Below are 15,839 nucleotides of genomic sequence, written 5' to 3'. Positions count from 1 at the left end.
TTAACCCCGGGTCCTGCAGCACTCCCAAGCGGTGCCATCACCGCTGTGAAAGGCTGTGCCACAGGTCCCCTCCTCGCCGTGCCAGGCTGATCCGCTGTCCTGCCCGAGCCCCACACCCGCCACCTCACCAGACCCATGGGTGCGGTGGGGCTTTGCAGGGTCCCCAGCAGCACTGCACAGGCAGCCGTGCAGCACGGGGCTGCCCAGCCTTGCCCTAAGAAAAGCCCATGCATACGGACCGGTGGTAGCCGCTTTTATTTACACAAAGGGATCACATGCTGAACAAGGAAACTAGTGCCACTAAAGTACCCGTAACAGCAGGATTCTGTGCTTTATTCACAGGACAAAATATCGGTACAACATTTTTCATAGACTTCTTTTTCAAGCAGATACATCTCACTGTCCTCATGGTTACGTACTGCGCTTAAGTGACGAAAGGCAAAGCGGAGCGGCCAGAGCTCTGCCCGCCCCAGCACCACGGTGGGACGTGGCCCCATGGGGACAGCCCCACAGCTGCTGACTGCAGTCGGGGGTGTCTGGGAGCACCCATTTGCTTTGGGACACAGAGGAGGGACATGCTTTGGAGCAGCCTGTGTAGGCTACAGAACAGGGCCATCACCGTGGCCTTGGGGACCACGTGGTGGTAAAAGCAAATGGGACCCCACAGAGCAAGCCGTGGCACTGCTGACGTGCCGGGATGGGCAGTGCCTGCTGGGCACTCCTCCCTCAGTGGCTGGAGCAGGACTCTGGGTCTTCCCCCATCTCAGCTCGCCCTGGAGCATCCCAGCCTCCTGAGGGCCAGGGAAGCCCCTTGCCTGCCTCTGTTCATGGATTTTGGGCAGGATGGGCTGGCTGGGGCGTCCTGGCTCCAGCCCCCCTGGGCCCCCCTCGTGGAAGACCGCAGCCTCACGTCACCGCAGCTCTGCTCCCAGACGTTTATTCCCACCTGAAGTCCTGCCCAACTGTTTCATAGAATTTGATATTATAAGGTCTATAAAAGTCCCGAAGCTGCTCGATCACCTCGGGGTCTATTTGCACATGAGTCCTGCCTTTGGACTTGCCCAGGCAGCGAGGCAAGCCGCTGCTCTCTGACTTTTTCAGGCAAGGAAAACCTTTTGTCTTGTTGAAGTAGAAGTGCTTGTCTGTGATAACCCGTTTGATGCCCAGGAAGTCCTGGACTTTGCCCATCTCCCCAGCTGGGTCTGTGATCAGCTTCTCCCCGCTGACAAAGTGGATCTGGGAGAGGGGGAAGTACTGGAGCCAGCTCTCCAGGTGCACAGCATACATCCCAATGCGGATAGCGTTCCAGGAGGTGTCCACTAGCCCCAGGCTGCGGTTGCGGAAGGACAGCCCCTCGAAGGTGGGGATGTCTGGCTTCTTGGAGAGCGTCTGTGTGTAGTCCGAGATGGCCCGGGTGACCGGGTTCCTCACCACCACGATCAGCTTCGTGTCCCGGGACATGTTGAAGATGCGCCGTGGTGCCTCCTTGGTGACAAAGTAGCTGGGGGTCTTCTCCACCGTGATCTGGCTGTCGAGCGTTCGCGGCATCAGGCTCCTGCAAGCGAAGCAGAAGGCGACGGTGAGGAAGGAGCCGAGCCAGGCACCGGGAGGTTGTGTTCGCAGTGGGGGGTTGGTGAGGTGTCCCCTCCCGGCAGGACAAGGCAGGCACAGCTCCCTCCTGCAGCACTGCAGAGGGCCCCTGGCCATGACTGTCTCCCAGGTCCATCTTGGCCCCTGGGGACCCCCCGCGCAGAGGATGGGGGTACTGGCAGCCCCCCACACACAGCAGCAAGCAGAGACACTTGGCTCCTGGGGGAGGCCAGAGCCAGGCAGGATGGAGGACAAGGGCAAGGCCAGGCTGCGGGGACCCTGGCGCTGTGCGGCAGCCGGGGCTGCTCCATCCCCATCAGCAGTAGAGTCGTTATCGATGTAAGGAAAGCGTCGCGGCTCAGTCTGCAGCCAGGAAAGGGAGCAGATCCTGCCACCCGCCCCGGTCACTGGCACAGATGCATCACCCGGCAGACAGCCTCTGCTAGAGCCTTTCACTCCCCATTCCTACACCAGCTGCCATTTGCAACAGAAATCACAGTAGCTCCTTCTGGAATTACTGCAATTACGCAGCGTGTCTCCTCCCCGATGACATTATGGTGTACCCCAGCTCCTGTGCACCCTGTGCCGCTGGCCCTGCAGCGAGCACCGCACCCGGGGCAGAGGAGGGTGCCAGCCCAGGAGGGTGCCAGCCTCCAGCACCCAGCAGGAGTGCAGCCCCCTCCTCCTTCTGCCTTCATCCTGGAGGCAGGCAGGAAATGAGTGCAGCCTGCACACAGCCCTTGCGCCCAGTGATGGCAAAGGATGCCGGGGCTGGGATGCAGAATCGTGGTGGCTGATCTCGACCGCCACGAGAAGCTGTGGGGAGTGATGGACGAGGCCCCAGGGTGCTGTGCTGCTCCTCCAGTGGGAGCTGGGAGCGAGGGGCTGCCCGGGGACGTGGGGCTCATGCCTACGAGGGTATCACCAACCCCACCACGGCTGGATCAGGCCCAAGGGTTCCGAGACAGGGTCCTGCATACAACTATCTGTTTCTGGCATGGGGAGCCAGGCTGCCAGGCCAGGGAGGGAGCACCAGGCCAGGGGAAAATGTAGCGTCCCTGCAGCCCAGTTTAGCACTAATTAAATCATTTGCTTTGACAGCTGAACATCCAAATCAAATAAAAACTAATGGGATGGAAAGATTTATAAATTAGTCTTGTATTACTAGAGTAAACTATCAAATCCATGGTGCCTATCAGATTCATGGTGCCGTAGGTCCCCTGGCTGGAGCGGGCAGGGAGCGGGCAGGGAGCGGCTGGCTGGAGTGGGCAGGGAGTGCCGGCAGCCAGGATGAGGCCAGTGGCCCACAGGTACTGACTGGCACCAGCACCCATGCCGGGCAGCGTGCTGCCGCTACAACAGCTCTGGGCACGCGGGAGCCCTCCCGGCAGCAGTGCCGCAGCAAGCTGGGCGCCTGTCTTGGGACTGCTGCCCTCCTGCCCCAGCCTCGGGGCCAGGTGCAGGCTGGAAGGGCACCTTCTATTGAAATTACCTTCATTGCTCAGAAGCATCCGTCACTTTTCCCACTTTGCAGCGCAAGTCGGTGGCTCATGTTCATAAACTGACCAATTTGGATTCAGCTGTGCGGCAGAACACAGGCTGAGAGGCAGAGTCAGGCGCTGCCTGGGGACAGTTTTATGAAGAACTGTGTAAAGTGCCCCCAGGAATGTGTTTTTTTTAAAAACAGAGCCCGTATGTTTAATGCGAGGCGCCCACACGTGCCCGGCACAGAGCAGCACTCTGGCAGCCTGGCCACGGGGACCCCAGGGAGCAGAAGGGGTGTCCCCGAGTCAGTCACCTCCCGCTGCGACTTTCCAGGGGGACAACAGGGCTCTTCCAAGAGGAAGGGGCGAGCTCAGCCAGCTCACGCCCCTCATAGACCCAGGGAGGTGCTTTGGTGCACAGCAAGCGCGTTGCAGTGAGGAGGACCAGGCAGCGAGGACACTGCCCTCCAGCCGCATCCGCACCCCGGCAGCCCCACGGCGCTGGAAGCAGGCACATCAGTAACCCAGCTCGTGGGACCCCTTCTGAGCCCCCCGCTCGCCCACAATGCACGTCCCCCAGACAGGGTCTGCCCCGGCTGGGCACCGCAGTGGGTGCTCACCACAGGGACGCGGGGCAGGATCTGGGGAGGAGCTGGTACAACAGTCGCTGTAAGAGACTGGGAGCTACGGATGTCTGGGTAACCCAGCGAGGCCTCGGGACAGAAGCAGTCAGGGAAAGCAAACATCAGCAACCCTGTCTGCAGCAATTCAGCTGGAGAGAGTGAGGCACTGATTTATTCATGGGATAAACCCTGCACAACTGCCACAGTGCCTCGCTGGCGTGCTGCAACATGGGTGTTTCTGAGAGCCGACACCTCCAGGGTCCCTAAAACATGGTCCACAGCCACTGGCTTTGGGGCTTGCTGTGTAGAGAGAAACCCGACGTAAGACCTAACTGAGAGGAGATGCAAGAGCAGCCCACAGCACCCTGCGTGACAAGGGGACTACAATGGAAGACCCGGGACATCGCGGGGGGCGGCAGCACACACTGAGGGCAGTAGGTCCCCAGTGGACCCAGGACGCTCCCTGTGATGGCGACAAGAAGACACCGTGATCCCAGGGGACCGGATGAGCAGCTGGAAGAGACCCTTGGAGAGATACTAGAGAGACGTGCCCAGAGGTCTGTGCCAGGCTGCTGGGAAGCTACTGGGGATGATGGCCGAGGCCAGCCTCACTCCCCCAGGTGCTGGCACAGGGCTGCGGCCCCCGTGCCCCGCGTGGCCCCAGAGCTGCCGCCCCGCTTCCCCATCATCAGGGGGACGGGGGCTACGCGAGGGGACGGGGGCTGCCTGTCCTGGGGCAGCACGGCAGCCAGCTGCGCACCCTCATGCACTCCTGACCAGTTTCTCCATTTGAAAGAGAACAAACTAATTAGTTAGGATAAATTAACAAGGCTGTTTTACAGAGGTACCTGAGCACGGACATGGCTTAATTGGCCTTTCCCACTGCTCCGCTTCAAACCCCATAAATCCTGATTACAACTCCCATTGTTTAATGACTGTCAGGAAATGCTAATTTAGCAGCAGGCACCATGACTGTATCTCCGTATCACAAACAAGTTTCATCATAAATCAGCACGGGACAGCTTTATAAGTGATTCACTATTACAATATATCGGTGGAGAATCATAAAACTGCTGTTTCATTAATGGCTCATCTTCAGGCTTGTTAGACTTTCATTACGTGAACTATTAGGTCCATGTATTCAAAAAATGAAATTACAGGTTGTAATCCATTATGAAAAACACAAAATCTCTGCATAGTAAATTACTGAAATGAGACAAGAGTTGTTTTTTTTCAAATGGACTCCCAGTGTTTGCTTCTCCTGAACAACACAGACTGCTGAGACAACAAAACACCACTCAAATAGATAAATAAATCACCAGTGAAACCATGCAAGGGGGAGAAATGTCACCCAGGCATTCATCTTTACGTTAACGGCGGGATCCCCAGAGCTGCAAGAGCTGGGAAATGCATTGTGAACTTAATTACAGTTGACTTTAAAATGATATTTTTGGACTTCTGCATTCACGGAGTTATTTGCATACAAATAGCATGTCACATAGTTTTAAGCCCAAGGCTTGCACGTTTAGGTGTGAAGGCTCTCAGTAGCCGGCTTGCAGTGCCGCATGGCCAGGGCTCAGGCAGGAGCCGCTCCTGCCGCTTCGGGGACCCGACCCAGGCGCCTGTGACTCTGCCGAAGATCCCCAGCTGGCTTTGGCACCGGCTCCTGGCACGCACTGAGTGAGCCGCTGCCAGGCGGTGCCAGAGCTGATGCCAGCACGGTGACAGTGACGTACCGGCGACACTAGCACGGAGGGACAGCTGGAGTAACCAACTTGCTGCTCTTGGGAGAGCTGCTGGGTGCTGACGGATGGTCAGTGGCCACCTCCTCCAGCACCAGGGACGAGGACGGTGCTGCTGGGAGGGGACAGTGAGGCCACCATCATAACCCCATTAGATAACCGGTCCCCCCATGACAGTGGAGCTGGGTGGTTGCCTCTGCTGTGGGAGGGGCAGGGGGTGGCTTTGGTGGTTCGGGAGGGCATCGCGAGGCTGCTTCCCTCAGCCCCAGCCCTCCAGCTTCCTCCACAGAGTGACAGTGCTGCTGATGCTGGTGTCACACCAGCCGCTGCCAGCGCTCTCCCCATCAGCACGGCCAGGCTGGAGAAACACCGAGGCTTTCTCCACCCGACAGCAGTGCGCAAGCCATCCGCACCATGTCCTGATCATGGGAATCTGTGATGCGGCAGAAATAGAAGAGGTCAAAAATGCTGATGCTGAGTGAATACCAGGGCAGCTCTGCACAGAAATCATTAGGGATGTAGTGGAGCAAACTCCAGTCTTGCAGCAACGCCGTGGGCTGGAGAGCAGAGCAGGCTCTCCCCTGCCTGCACCGGATGAGCCTCGGTGGGAGGTGTCGGCTCTTCCAGCAGTAACAGTGGGATGCAGCTCGTGCCTCATTCCCTGCAGACGCTGTTCAGCAGCCACAGGCTTTTCACTTCGTTTGCTTTTCATTGCTCTTGTCAAGAAGGCCAACGCTCTGGCCAACAGAGGCATTTAACTACTGGGGGCTTCACAGCTCCCCCCAGAACAGCCCATCAGTCCGGGGCTGCAGGCACGTGTGCTCGATGGTGCCCCTACAAACCCTCCCCCGGGGCCAGGGGCTCTCACGCAGCAGGACCTGCTGGGCGTACCGAGGGGGAGCAGGGGGCTGCCCCGGCACCAGCCAATTTTCCCACTCAATGCATTACTCTGGCTCGAAAGACAGCATTAATTCCTCTTGAATTAGAGATTATTTTCATTATAGTTACTCAATTCTTAAAGCCCTGTAGAGCCATTTGATATGGGCATTAACGCTCCCTTCCAACCTGCAGATTTAGAGGTTGTGTTTGCCAATGTAACTGGAGCAGGGACACACGTGGGGTATTTCCAGTCGCTGGCACGGCCCCAGGAGAGCTGCTGTCCCCTGATGTGGCCGAGCTGGCATCACTGTGCCCCAGGGCACTTGGGAGCTGGCATGTCCCTGGGCAGCCCCACGACTGTGGGGCGGCAGCAGTGGAGACCCCAGCCCTGGCTGCGTCTATGCCAATGCAAAGGCAGCGCCTCGCCCTGAAGGAGTTAACTTTTCACCAGCACCTTTCCTAGACCTGAATTATTAATTTTCTTATAATCTGCCTTTGGGCACCCCGTGGCCCCTACAACACTCCCACATTAAAGAAACATGTGCTCCCTCGCTGGCTGCGCTGCTTTGATGTTGAACATGCGTGAAACACTCTCCCAGGGAGGAATTTGTACAAAAATTCATCAGACGATTGAGATATTGCAGATAAGCACGTGTGGGGAGAGCGCCCATCTCATAATCCCGTTACAGCACTGGTCCCTCCATCCAGCTTGCAGAGCACGGAGGAGATCGGGGCAGCTCCCAGGTAAATATTTGCCTGCTGCAGCTCGCTGCGCATGAGGACGTGGCAGGCGCATCCTGGGCTCTCCACAGAGGCTAGCGGCTGACATGTGCGTAATCCTGGACTCCATCCACTCATCGGCATAAAACCAAACTATTTAATTTGGTGAAAAATCCCAAGTGCTGGCTCTTGTGACGAGGGCTGTGTGCTTTCTCTCTTCCAGATGACGTTGCAGGCTCAGTGGCTGCATGCAGGGATGCTGCCCGCACGCAGGCAGGGAGTGGGGAGCCCGCCAGGCTGGGAGCCAAAATCCTCTGGCACAGGTGAGCACCCACTCGCCACCCTCCTGGACCGGCTGGGGCTCACGGGGTGGTGGGAGAGTGGCAAGGGTCATTGCCCTGCATGGCACCGAGGAGCTGGGAGAAGGGTGAGCTGAGAACGCGTCTCCAGCTGCAGCTCAACGTGTTGGAGACGAGCACAGAAACTCTTCCAGGAGTGCACACTGGCATCAGGACAGTCCCATGGCACCGCTCCACCCTGACCCGACGGCAGGTCCCCTCCCCACACCACAGCCTGCCCCTCGCCCCCTCGGCTGGAGCTGTGCAGGAGGGCTGGCGCTGTGCTGCCCTGGCAGGAGCAGGGGAAGGCGCAGGCAGAATCCCACCGACAACGGCAGAGAGGAGGTGGCTGCTGCATGGGAGCGAGCACCCGGCCCCGAGCTCTCTGCCTGCTGTGGAAGGGGCTGTGCCGCACCGTGCTGTGCCGTGCCACGGGTGCACACAGCTGACAGCCGCCACCGGCTCTCGCCCGGCAGCCCAGCGCTGCTGGGCTCAGCAGGATTGCAGACAGCATCAGCAGATGAAAGTTCAAGCAAAGCTACTCAGAGGTTTAAGCAAAACTGGGTCAAGCACGCGAGAAACTGAGGTGTGAGGAAGACAAAAAGCTCTCCTGGCTGAGTGACATTGCAGGGGACGTCTAGGACGGGACACAGTGCCACGCCGGCTGAGAGCTGCACAGCCGGTGCTTCGCAGTGAAAGACCCCTGCGAGGGGCTGGTGGGGCAAACGGGAATCCCCCAGCGCTGCGGCTGCACCCCCTGCCCTGCCCCGTAAGGCTGGCAGCAGTACGGTAATGGGGGCGCAGAGCAGGGCCCCTGCCACGCTGAGCAGGATGGACTCGCTGCCTCCTCCCAGAGACCGCACCACGGCCGCAGCGGGGAAATGCCGCCCTGAGGACCGTGGCCCAGGCGGTGGCTGGCCCAGCCCCGCGTCCCCGCCGCCACCGCCCCGTGCTAAGGCAGCCTCAGATTTAATGATGGATCGGCTGCCTTTAATAAATGTTTATGTTCAAAGAATTTACACCAGTGCTCACAGGCAGCTAATGAGGGACATTTCAATGCATAAAAGCAGTGTGAACACAGTAATTAACTTCGTTGCTGATTCATTTTTAATCATTTAAATGCTCCAGAGATTTGCGGTGTCCTTTAAGTCAACAAAATCTTTTCCAAAGGGCACACTGCCGATGCCCTTCACGCACACAAGCCGACGCGTAACTCCCATCTTCCTAAATAACTGTCCAGCACCAACCGAAAGTCTGACAAAGCCCAAGGCGAGCACTGAGGGGAGCATGGCCAGGAAGCAGTGGGAGGCAGGAGCTTCCCAGCGTAGTGCTTGCAGAGCCCAGCTCACCAGCCCTGCCGCTACTGCTGGGTCGGGGCACACAGCCCACCAGCGAGCACACACACCCCAGCCCAGCATAAACCCACTCGCTGGAGATCCCATGGAGAAAGGCTGGGGTCTCCCCACCTCCCATTTCCAAGGCAACTCCTTCCATAGGTGAAACTTTAAAAATTAATATTCATTTTAAAAAATCACCTAATATGCCCCAGCTGCTGTAGTGATTCCCTAATTAAAAACTGGTGTCAGAGATATGTTGCCCACTTGGTGATCTTTCAGTGCTCAGGAGTGTGCAAAGGGATAGGACAACATGCCAGCACCACAAACAAACCACACTGACCCAGCAGTGGGTCCCACAAGACCCCACATCACACACCAGCGCTGACAAAGGGCAACTCCAGCCACGTCTAACGTGCCTGCTGCCAGGGAAGCACCTGGGACACGGTCATTGTGCGGAGGATCCAGGGCTGCAGACATCCGTCTCCAGCCACAAAAGCTGGGTGCTGCCGGCTGCGTGCCTGGGTGGCCGGCTGTGCTGCCAGAGGGTCTTGGGCACCACCTGCACCGGGACCCTGCTCTGGTCCCTGCGGCAGCGGGTAGCACACGCACCCCAGCCCCCCCAGAGCACGCACCGCATGGCAGATACCATAGACTGCACTTCAATGGACACCCAAGGTCACCAGGGACCAGCATCCTTCGCCTGTCAGCTTCATGAAGCGTCCATGCCCACAGCCATGCCAGGTTACGAGCTGGATTTCAAGCTACCGAAGGGAAGGTTAGAACAAACTGCAGCGTTTACAAACAAGGCCATGGAAGACAGAGCAAGAACACACATCATTAATATTGAAAGCTTGGTGCCCTGTGCGGATTTATCTCCCTGCACTTCTCCCAGCACCTTGGCAGGGGAAGCCCTCCAGGGGCCTGAATGAGGGTCTCCGTGGCACTCAGGACCACCCAGAGGAGGGCAGGACCGCTGCCCGCAGGCAGACATAGGCAAGGCAGTGACCAGGGAACACGCTGCCTGCAGGGCAGTTCCTCACACAAAAGTCTCTGATGGAGGTTTTGTACCCATTCCTCAGAGCCAGGGCATTCTCTGAAGTCAAGGAAATTTCAAAGCATCCTTGAAGCTTGCTGCCTTCCTCTCTTCTTACTAATTAACTTTAGCAAAATGCACTGTCAGTCAAGCCCACAAAACAGTCCTCGTCGTTGGGCAAAGCCTAATGGGCTCCCATTTGTGTGTGAGCCAACCTGGCCATTAGCAGAGAGCAATTAGCGAGGCGGAGTGCAGGAGCCCGGTTTGCACACTCCCTCCCACAGGCAGAGGGACGCAGGACGCGCAGCGATGCTCCCCAGCTGGCGGGGTCCGCTCCCCCAGGACAGCCACAGTGCCCACCGCTCAGAGGCCAGCAGCACTCCTTGTGCTGCCACAGCCCCAGGAGCACCCCAAAACCAAAGGCAGTGCGGGGGGGCACGGGGCAGAGCCCCAGCAGTGTGGGTGCCCCAGGGACCTGTTGCACCAGCATGTGGGGAAGCCTGAGCTTGGCCCAAGTGGGACAGGATTCAGGCAGGTGGATCTGCGTGGGAGCCGGACGGGGCTCTCCCCTGTGCCAGCGCCTGCCTCCTGGCTCGGCTCCTGCAGGCAGAGGCACAGCGGAGCCTGCCGGGCAGGAGCCGGGCTCAGCCTGCAGCCAGACCTGCTAGGAAAAGCCCCTCTCTGTGAAAATAACGCTGCAGCATCTTGACAGGGTTACTCAGGAATCCTAGAGAGGAACAGTGTACCCCGAGATGCTGCAGGTACAGAGTCACCACTCAAAGTTAACTGCAAATTAAACGGCACTGTCTTCCCTGTGTTCTGGAAAATATTGAAGGTTATTGGCACACTCTACCTGCAGCAGGAAAAGCTCTATAATGAACATTTAGTCCAGGATTGGTAATGAATCGATATTCCCCAGTAGCTGGCTGTTTGGTTTCAGTTGTCTTAAAACAGATCTTGCTAAAAATACCTTTCCTGTAGTGTATCTGTAGCTAATGAGGTGGATTAGAGAGGCTGATGGGAATTGGAAATGGCACGGGTGTTTTGGGTCTGAAGTCGGTGAGCAGGCAGCTCCTGGGCGGTGGTGTGGCACGGGGGAAAGCAGAGGGGTCTGGCTCTGCCCAGCATGCCGTCTCCCAGAGCGGAGGGAGCCAAGGCTGCCCCGGGCAGTGGCAGGAGCTAAGACAGGAGGCACCATGAAAACAGCAGCTGTGAGCGAGCACGACATTTGGAGCTGGCAAGGACAGGCAGATCAGGAGATGTCCCCTCCCGCTGGTTCTGCCACCTCCGCGTCAGACCAACTCCAGGGCAGCGGAAAATGTGGAAAACCAGGAACTGATGTTTTTGGAGAATCAGAGCGACTCAGCTCTCACGCTGCCCTAAACTGCATCGAAGACCTACTTGGTCCCTCCGCTTGGCTCCCCACTAGGGCACGAAATAGGAAGGATGGAGCCAGACCGGGCACTCAGCTGTTGCTCCTGCAAGCAAAGTCTCTGCTAATGACGGAGGAAGCCCTTGCCTTTCCAAGGGGTCTGTGCTCTGGGCACACCTGCAGAGACCCCACCACAGCACGGTGCTCCCCAAGCATGGGAGCGTCACCTCTTCCTGGCTGGCAGCTGGGGACAGCCTCCGGCTCCGTCCAGGAGCAGCTTTCTCGCTCCAGGGTCCCAGCAGGGCAGCCCTTCAGAGCCGGCTGTTCATGGTGTCATCTCTGCCCTTCCCCAGGACACGGCCGTCGGCAGGACCCTGCTCTCCTGCTCCCTGGCCTCTTGGCAGAGCGACAGGAGTTTATCATGCTGCCGGTTAGACCTGCTCCACATTTAATTGCTCCACTTGCAAGGAGGAAAATCAATTCCACGTTTTATACATTAGCAGCCTCTGTGCTTAAGTTTTGGCACATTTGTGAGCTTAAAAAAAAAGTAATAAAACCAGGGAAGTGTCATTTAATTGTTTTAGCTGAACTAATTTGGAGGCTCCGCTGCTCCGGTGTGATCTCTCCATCGATCCAGAGGCAAGGCCAAGCCCCAGGCAGCACGCTGCTCACCCGGCTGGGTTCCCATCGCTGCCCCCACCTCGGTAGGCAGCTGCCCGTCGCCACTGTCACTCACTGTCACAGGCTGCATCATTCCTGGTCACAGACGAGTCCCTTCACGTGGAGGATCCCAGGCTGAACCACAGCTTGGGGCAGGAGAGCGACTGCTTGGCGCTCGTGGCTGCAGCCCCTTGGTTCCGAAGTGCACGCGGGAGGGGGACACGTCTCCTGCCTCCTGGACCAACACCACGCTGGGTGCCTGTGGGTGCCTTTACATGCCCCAGACAGAGTCTGTCCTGGGGCAAAGCCCCTTCCCTTCATTCAGACAGGGGCTGGCGAGTGCTGCCCTGGCTGGGCTCTGTGGCTCCGGTCCTGCACTGCCTGCAAGGCTCCCAGCACCAGACTCCCCGCACCAAGTGTGCACAAGGGAAGCACAAGAGCCCAGAGAGCTGGCAGGGCCAAGCACTGTGTGGGGTGACCCCAGCTCAGGATCGGGGCTGCTTCCCAGCCAAGCGCTGAGCATACGCAGCTCCCCCCCTGAGCGAAGGGCTCAGTCAGGACCCATGTCCTGCTCCACTGCTGCCCCGCTACTCTGGATGCCCTTTAGATAAACCACTGCTGCTCCTGTCCTTATATGCCTGTACTGCAGGGCAGCTCTCAGCTGTTTGCTTTTAGGTGATGCAGGATGGGTGACAGTGTCCGATGTCAGGGGTGGAGGGGAGATGACACAGACCTGCTGAGGGGCAAGAGCAGGCAAAGGACACTGCTGCAGCTACTCTCCAAAGGGTGGGAGGAACTGGGCATGCTGCAGGACAGCCTTAGGAGAGGGAAACGGTTTCAGCGAGCTCTACCCGCACTTCTCCTGGCCCTCCCATCGCCTGCCACCTGTACCACTGCAAAAGCTGAACATTCCAGCTGCAGGGCCCACTATGACCCAAGTACAACTCCCTGTGCAGTGCCTGAACTGCCTTCCCGGGCATGGAACCCAGCTACGAGGGCTGGAGCACCAGCCCAGTGCCCAGCAGGCAGGTGCTGTTCAGAGCAGCTCTGACCGGCTCATGGTCACAAACTGCCAACAGGCATGACTCACACCTGCCCAGCAAGGAGACAAACCAGGACCCCAGCAGAGCCTGCAGCGAGCACTACATCACGGTGCCTCCCAACCCGTTTGGCAGCCGACAAGCACTGCCCTGCTCTGGAACAGGGGACATATCTGCTGAGAAACTGCTGCGGAGATGGAGGGGCAAGAGAGCTCGGTGCACGGCCCCGCGGGCTGCCTCCCACCACCTGCCATGATGCTGCGACTGCTGACCGTGCCAGGCAGCCTTCACCCTGCTCTGAGCTCGCAGGCACTCGGGGCCACACCGAGCCCTTCTCTGCCTCTCTGCCTCCGGAGGCTGATGCCCAGCACAAGCACTGAGGCCCTGCCTGAGAGCAGCCCAGCGCTCCTGCAGTGTTCCACAACCACAGCAGACAACCACCGGTACGCTGGGTCAGACACCACGGGGAGCAGGGGGCGAGCTGCCTGTAGCACCAAGTGCGGGGCCACGGGCAGGGGATGAGTCCGTGGGTGCTGTGACCTGCTCACACGCAGTACTCATTGCCTCTCTGTGAGCACCCCTGCGCTCCTCGGAAAAGCCTTTACTGAAATTAAAATCCCACCATCTCCTGCTGGAGATGCACTTGCTGTTCTCTGGAAATTATTAGAGATCTCAACTAGATCCACACTTTTCTGAGTTCAGAGAGACAAGACGGTGGAGGACAGGGACTGCCCCTCTCACAGAGCCAGAGATAAAACCTGACGGCAGAAGGGTGCTGAGGCACACCGAGTGGGGCTGCAGGGACGGTAGCCGTGCCGTCCCACGGGCTAGTCATTCATTCGTGTTTTGGAGGCCCCTTCACACAGGTAAGTGTTTCCTCAGACGGGATGGGAAACCTGTTATCATCCCGGCTCCCGAGCCCGTTCCCGGCAGGGCTGGGGCTCAGGCGGTTGCAGCCGCAGCGCTGGTGTGGGCTCCAGCAGCCATGTTCCCACGGCCGGGAGGGACCGAGCCGCGCAGGGCTGGGGCACGGCTGCCCTGCCCGAAGCCAGCCCGGCCCCGACCCCGCTCGGTACTGCAGGAGGAGGGAAAACTCCCTGAGCGCGGCCGGGCGACAGACTCCACCGGCAGCACCACGCCGCCCGGCCGTGCGGACCGGACCGCCCGCTCCCGCCCCGCCGATGCGCCGAGGGACGTGGCAGCAGCCGCCGCGGCAGCGGGCAGGGACTCGAGAGCCGAGTCCGCCAGCAAGAGCGCCGGGAGGGGCGGGGAGGGGAGAGGGCAGGGGGGACCGGTCGGGGCCGCGCCGGCGGTGATCGCGCCGGGCAGGGCAGGACAGGACAGGGGGTGCCCGGGCGGGGGCAGGGGTGCCCGGGTGGGCGGGGGCCGGTCCCGCAGCGCCGCCCTCACCTGTACCACTCCAGCCCGCGGTCGTAGTTCCTGTCGAAGAAGTGGGGCTCGGTGCCCAGGGCGCGCACGTCGGGGTGCACCCGGATGAACTCCAGCACGGCGCGGGTGCCGCCCTTCTTGACGCCCACCACGATGGCCTGCGGCAGGCGCTTGGCGCCCGGGCGAGCCGATCCCGGGGGGCTGCCGGCCGGCGGCGCGGGGGGCTCCCGCGGGCGGCGGACGGGCGCGGCGCTGCCTGGGGGCTCGGCGGGGGGAGGCCGCCCGCACGGCCGCGACTTCTGCAGAAGTTTCTTGGCGGCGGCGGCGCTGCGGGCGGGCGCGCAGCGGGCGCGGGGCGCGGCGGGGCCGCCGCAGCAGCAGAGGAGGCTGTAGCAGAGGTAGGAGCAGGAGAGCGACAGCGTGAAGAGGACGAGGACCCTCCTCGCCAGCCGCCGGGACGGAGCCGGAGCCGCAGCCGAGGCCCGCCCGCTCGGCGCCCTATGCGCCATGGCTCCATGGGGCCGCGCCGCCGGGCATGGCGCGGCCCGGCCCGGCGCGGCTCGGCGGGGCGCGCCGCTGCCCCCGGGGCCTCGCGGCGGCGGCGCCCCGCACCCTGCGCGGCCGCTCCGGCATGTCCCGCGGCTACGCGGCGGCGCGGCCGGGCCGCCCCGGGGGGCTGCGCCCGCCACCCCGGCCCCCGCTCGCCCGCGGCCCCGCCGCTGCGGCTCCCATCCCTGGCGGGCGCGGCTCGGCTCGGCGCTCGGACGGCGGCGGCTCCAGCTCTCGCCTCCGCGGGAAGTGCCGGGGCAGAGGCGGCTGCGCTGCTATTTAAGGGGCCGCCTGACGTCAGCTCCTCCCGGAGCCCCCGCGATCGCTCGGCGGCCGCAGCCTCCCCCGATCCGGGCCGGGCCGGGCCGCCGGCACCCGCCGCGCAGAGCCCTCCTTCCCGGGACGGCGACGAGGCTGCCACGGGGCTGGAGCCGGCCGAGCTCCCCCGCTGAGCCCCGCCGGCTCTGCCCAGCCCTGCCCGGGCGCGGCCCCGGTGCGAGCATCCCGCCCGGCCCCGCCCCGGCCGGTCCCCCGGGCTCCGCCGTGCCGCTGGGGCTGGAGGGCAGGGACGGAGGGCGCCCGCTGTCCTGCCCGGCCCTGCGGGCAGCTCCGAACCCGCAGCGAGTCCTCGACTACCCAGAGCAGCGGTGCGGGGCCGGGGGCACCCGTGTCTGCCCCCGCTGCCCGGGCCGGGCCAGGAGCGGCGCCTCCCGCAGCCGCACAGCGCCCAGGCCAGGAACGCGAACCGGCACCGGAGCGGGTGTGAGCAGCCACCGATTCGGGAGCCGGGCAGACAGGGCTCACGGGCACAGCTGGCAGCAGGCTGGGGAGCTCTTGGCAGCGAGGCAACGTGCCCACCCAGTCCCCCCAGGGATCCTCCTTCCCGGGTGCCGGAGCCGCTCTGCCCTGCAGCCAGCTTCCTCCGAGGGAGGGAACGGGAACAAGGAGGGGTCCCCCCGCACGGCAGCAACGATTTCTGTCCTCAGCAAAGGCAGGAAGAGCAGCCATCGGCCGCTGTGGTACCGCCGGTAAATAAGAAGGAAAGGCTTGAAGAAGACGCAAGAATTAAATTTCTCTCTCGGG

The 15,839-nt window shown here is 61.0% G+C and overlaps 1 protein-coding gene across 1 annotated transcript; it reads right to left on the bottom strand.

Annotated features, from left to right (window-relative positions):
• Positions 1-253: 253 nt before the first annotated feature.
• Positions 254-15,249, bottom strand: HS3ST2 (heparan sulfate-glucosamine 3-sulfotransferase 2). The gene is made up of 2 exons (XM_054842936.1): positions 14,229-15,249; positions 254-1,555 (listed from the first exon to the last, which is right to left on the bottom strand). The coding sequence occupies exons 1-2, from the start codon at positions 14,714-14,716 to the stop codon at positions 937-939; spliced, it is 1,107 nt and encodes a 368-aa protein (XP_054698911.1). The 5' UTR covers positions 14,717-15,249; the 3' UTR covers positions 254-936.
• Positions 15,250-15,839: the final 590 nt, after the last annotated feature.

This window comes from Grus americana, chromosome 15 (genome assembly GCF_028858705.1).
Source record: "Grus americana isolate bGruAme1 chromosome 15, bGruAme1.mat, whole genome shotgun sequence".
Taxonomy (NCBI): domain Eukaryota; kingdom Metazoa; phylum Chordata; class Aves; order Gruiformes; family Gruidae; genus Grus; species Grus americana.
This window is presented reverse-complemented; position numbering and strand designations above follow the sequence as displayed.

Excerpts from the sequence above, each read along its gene's own strand:
- HS3ST2 (XM_054842936.1), bottom strand. The coding sequence starts at position 14,716 with ATGGCGCATAGGGCGCCGAGCGGGCGGGCCTCGGCTGCGGCTCCGGCT. Across the intron at positions 1,556-14,228 it reads CGCGGGCTGGAGTGGTACAG|GAGCCTGATGCCGCGAACGC; the intron begins GTGAGGGCGGCG and ends CTTCGCTTGCAG.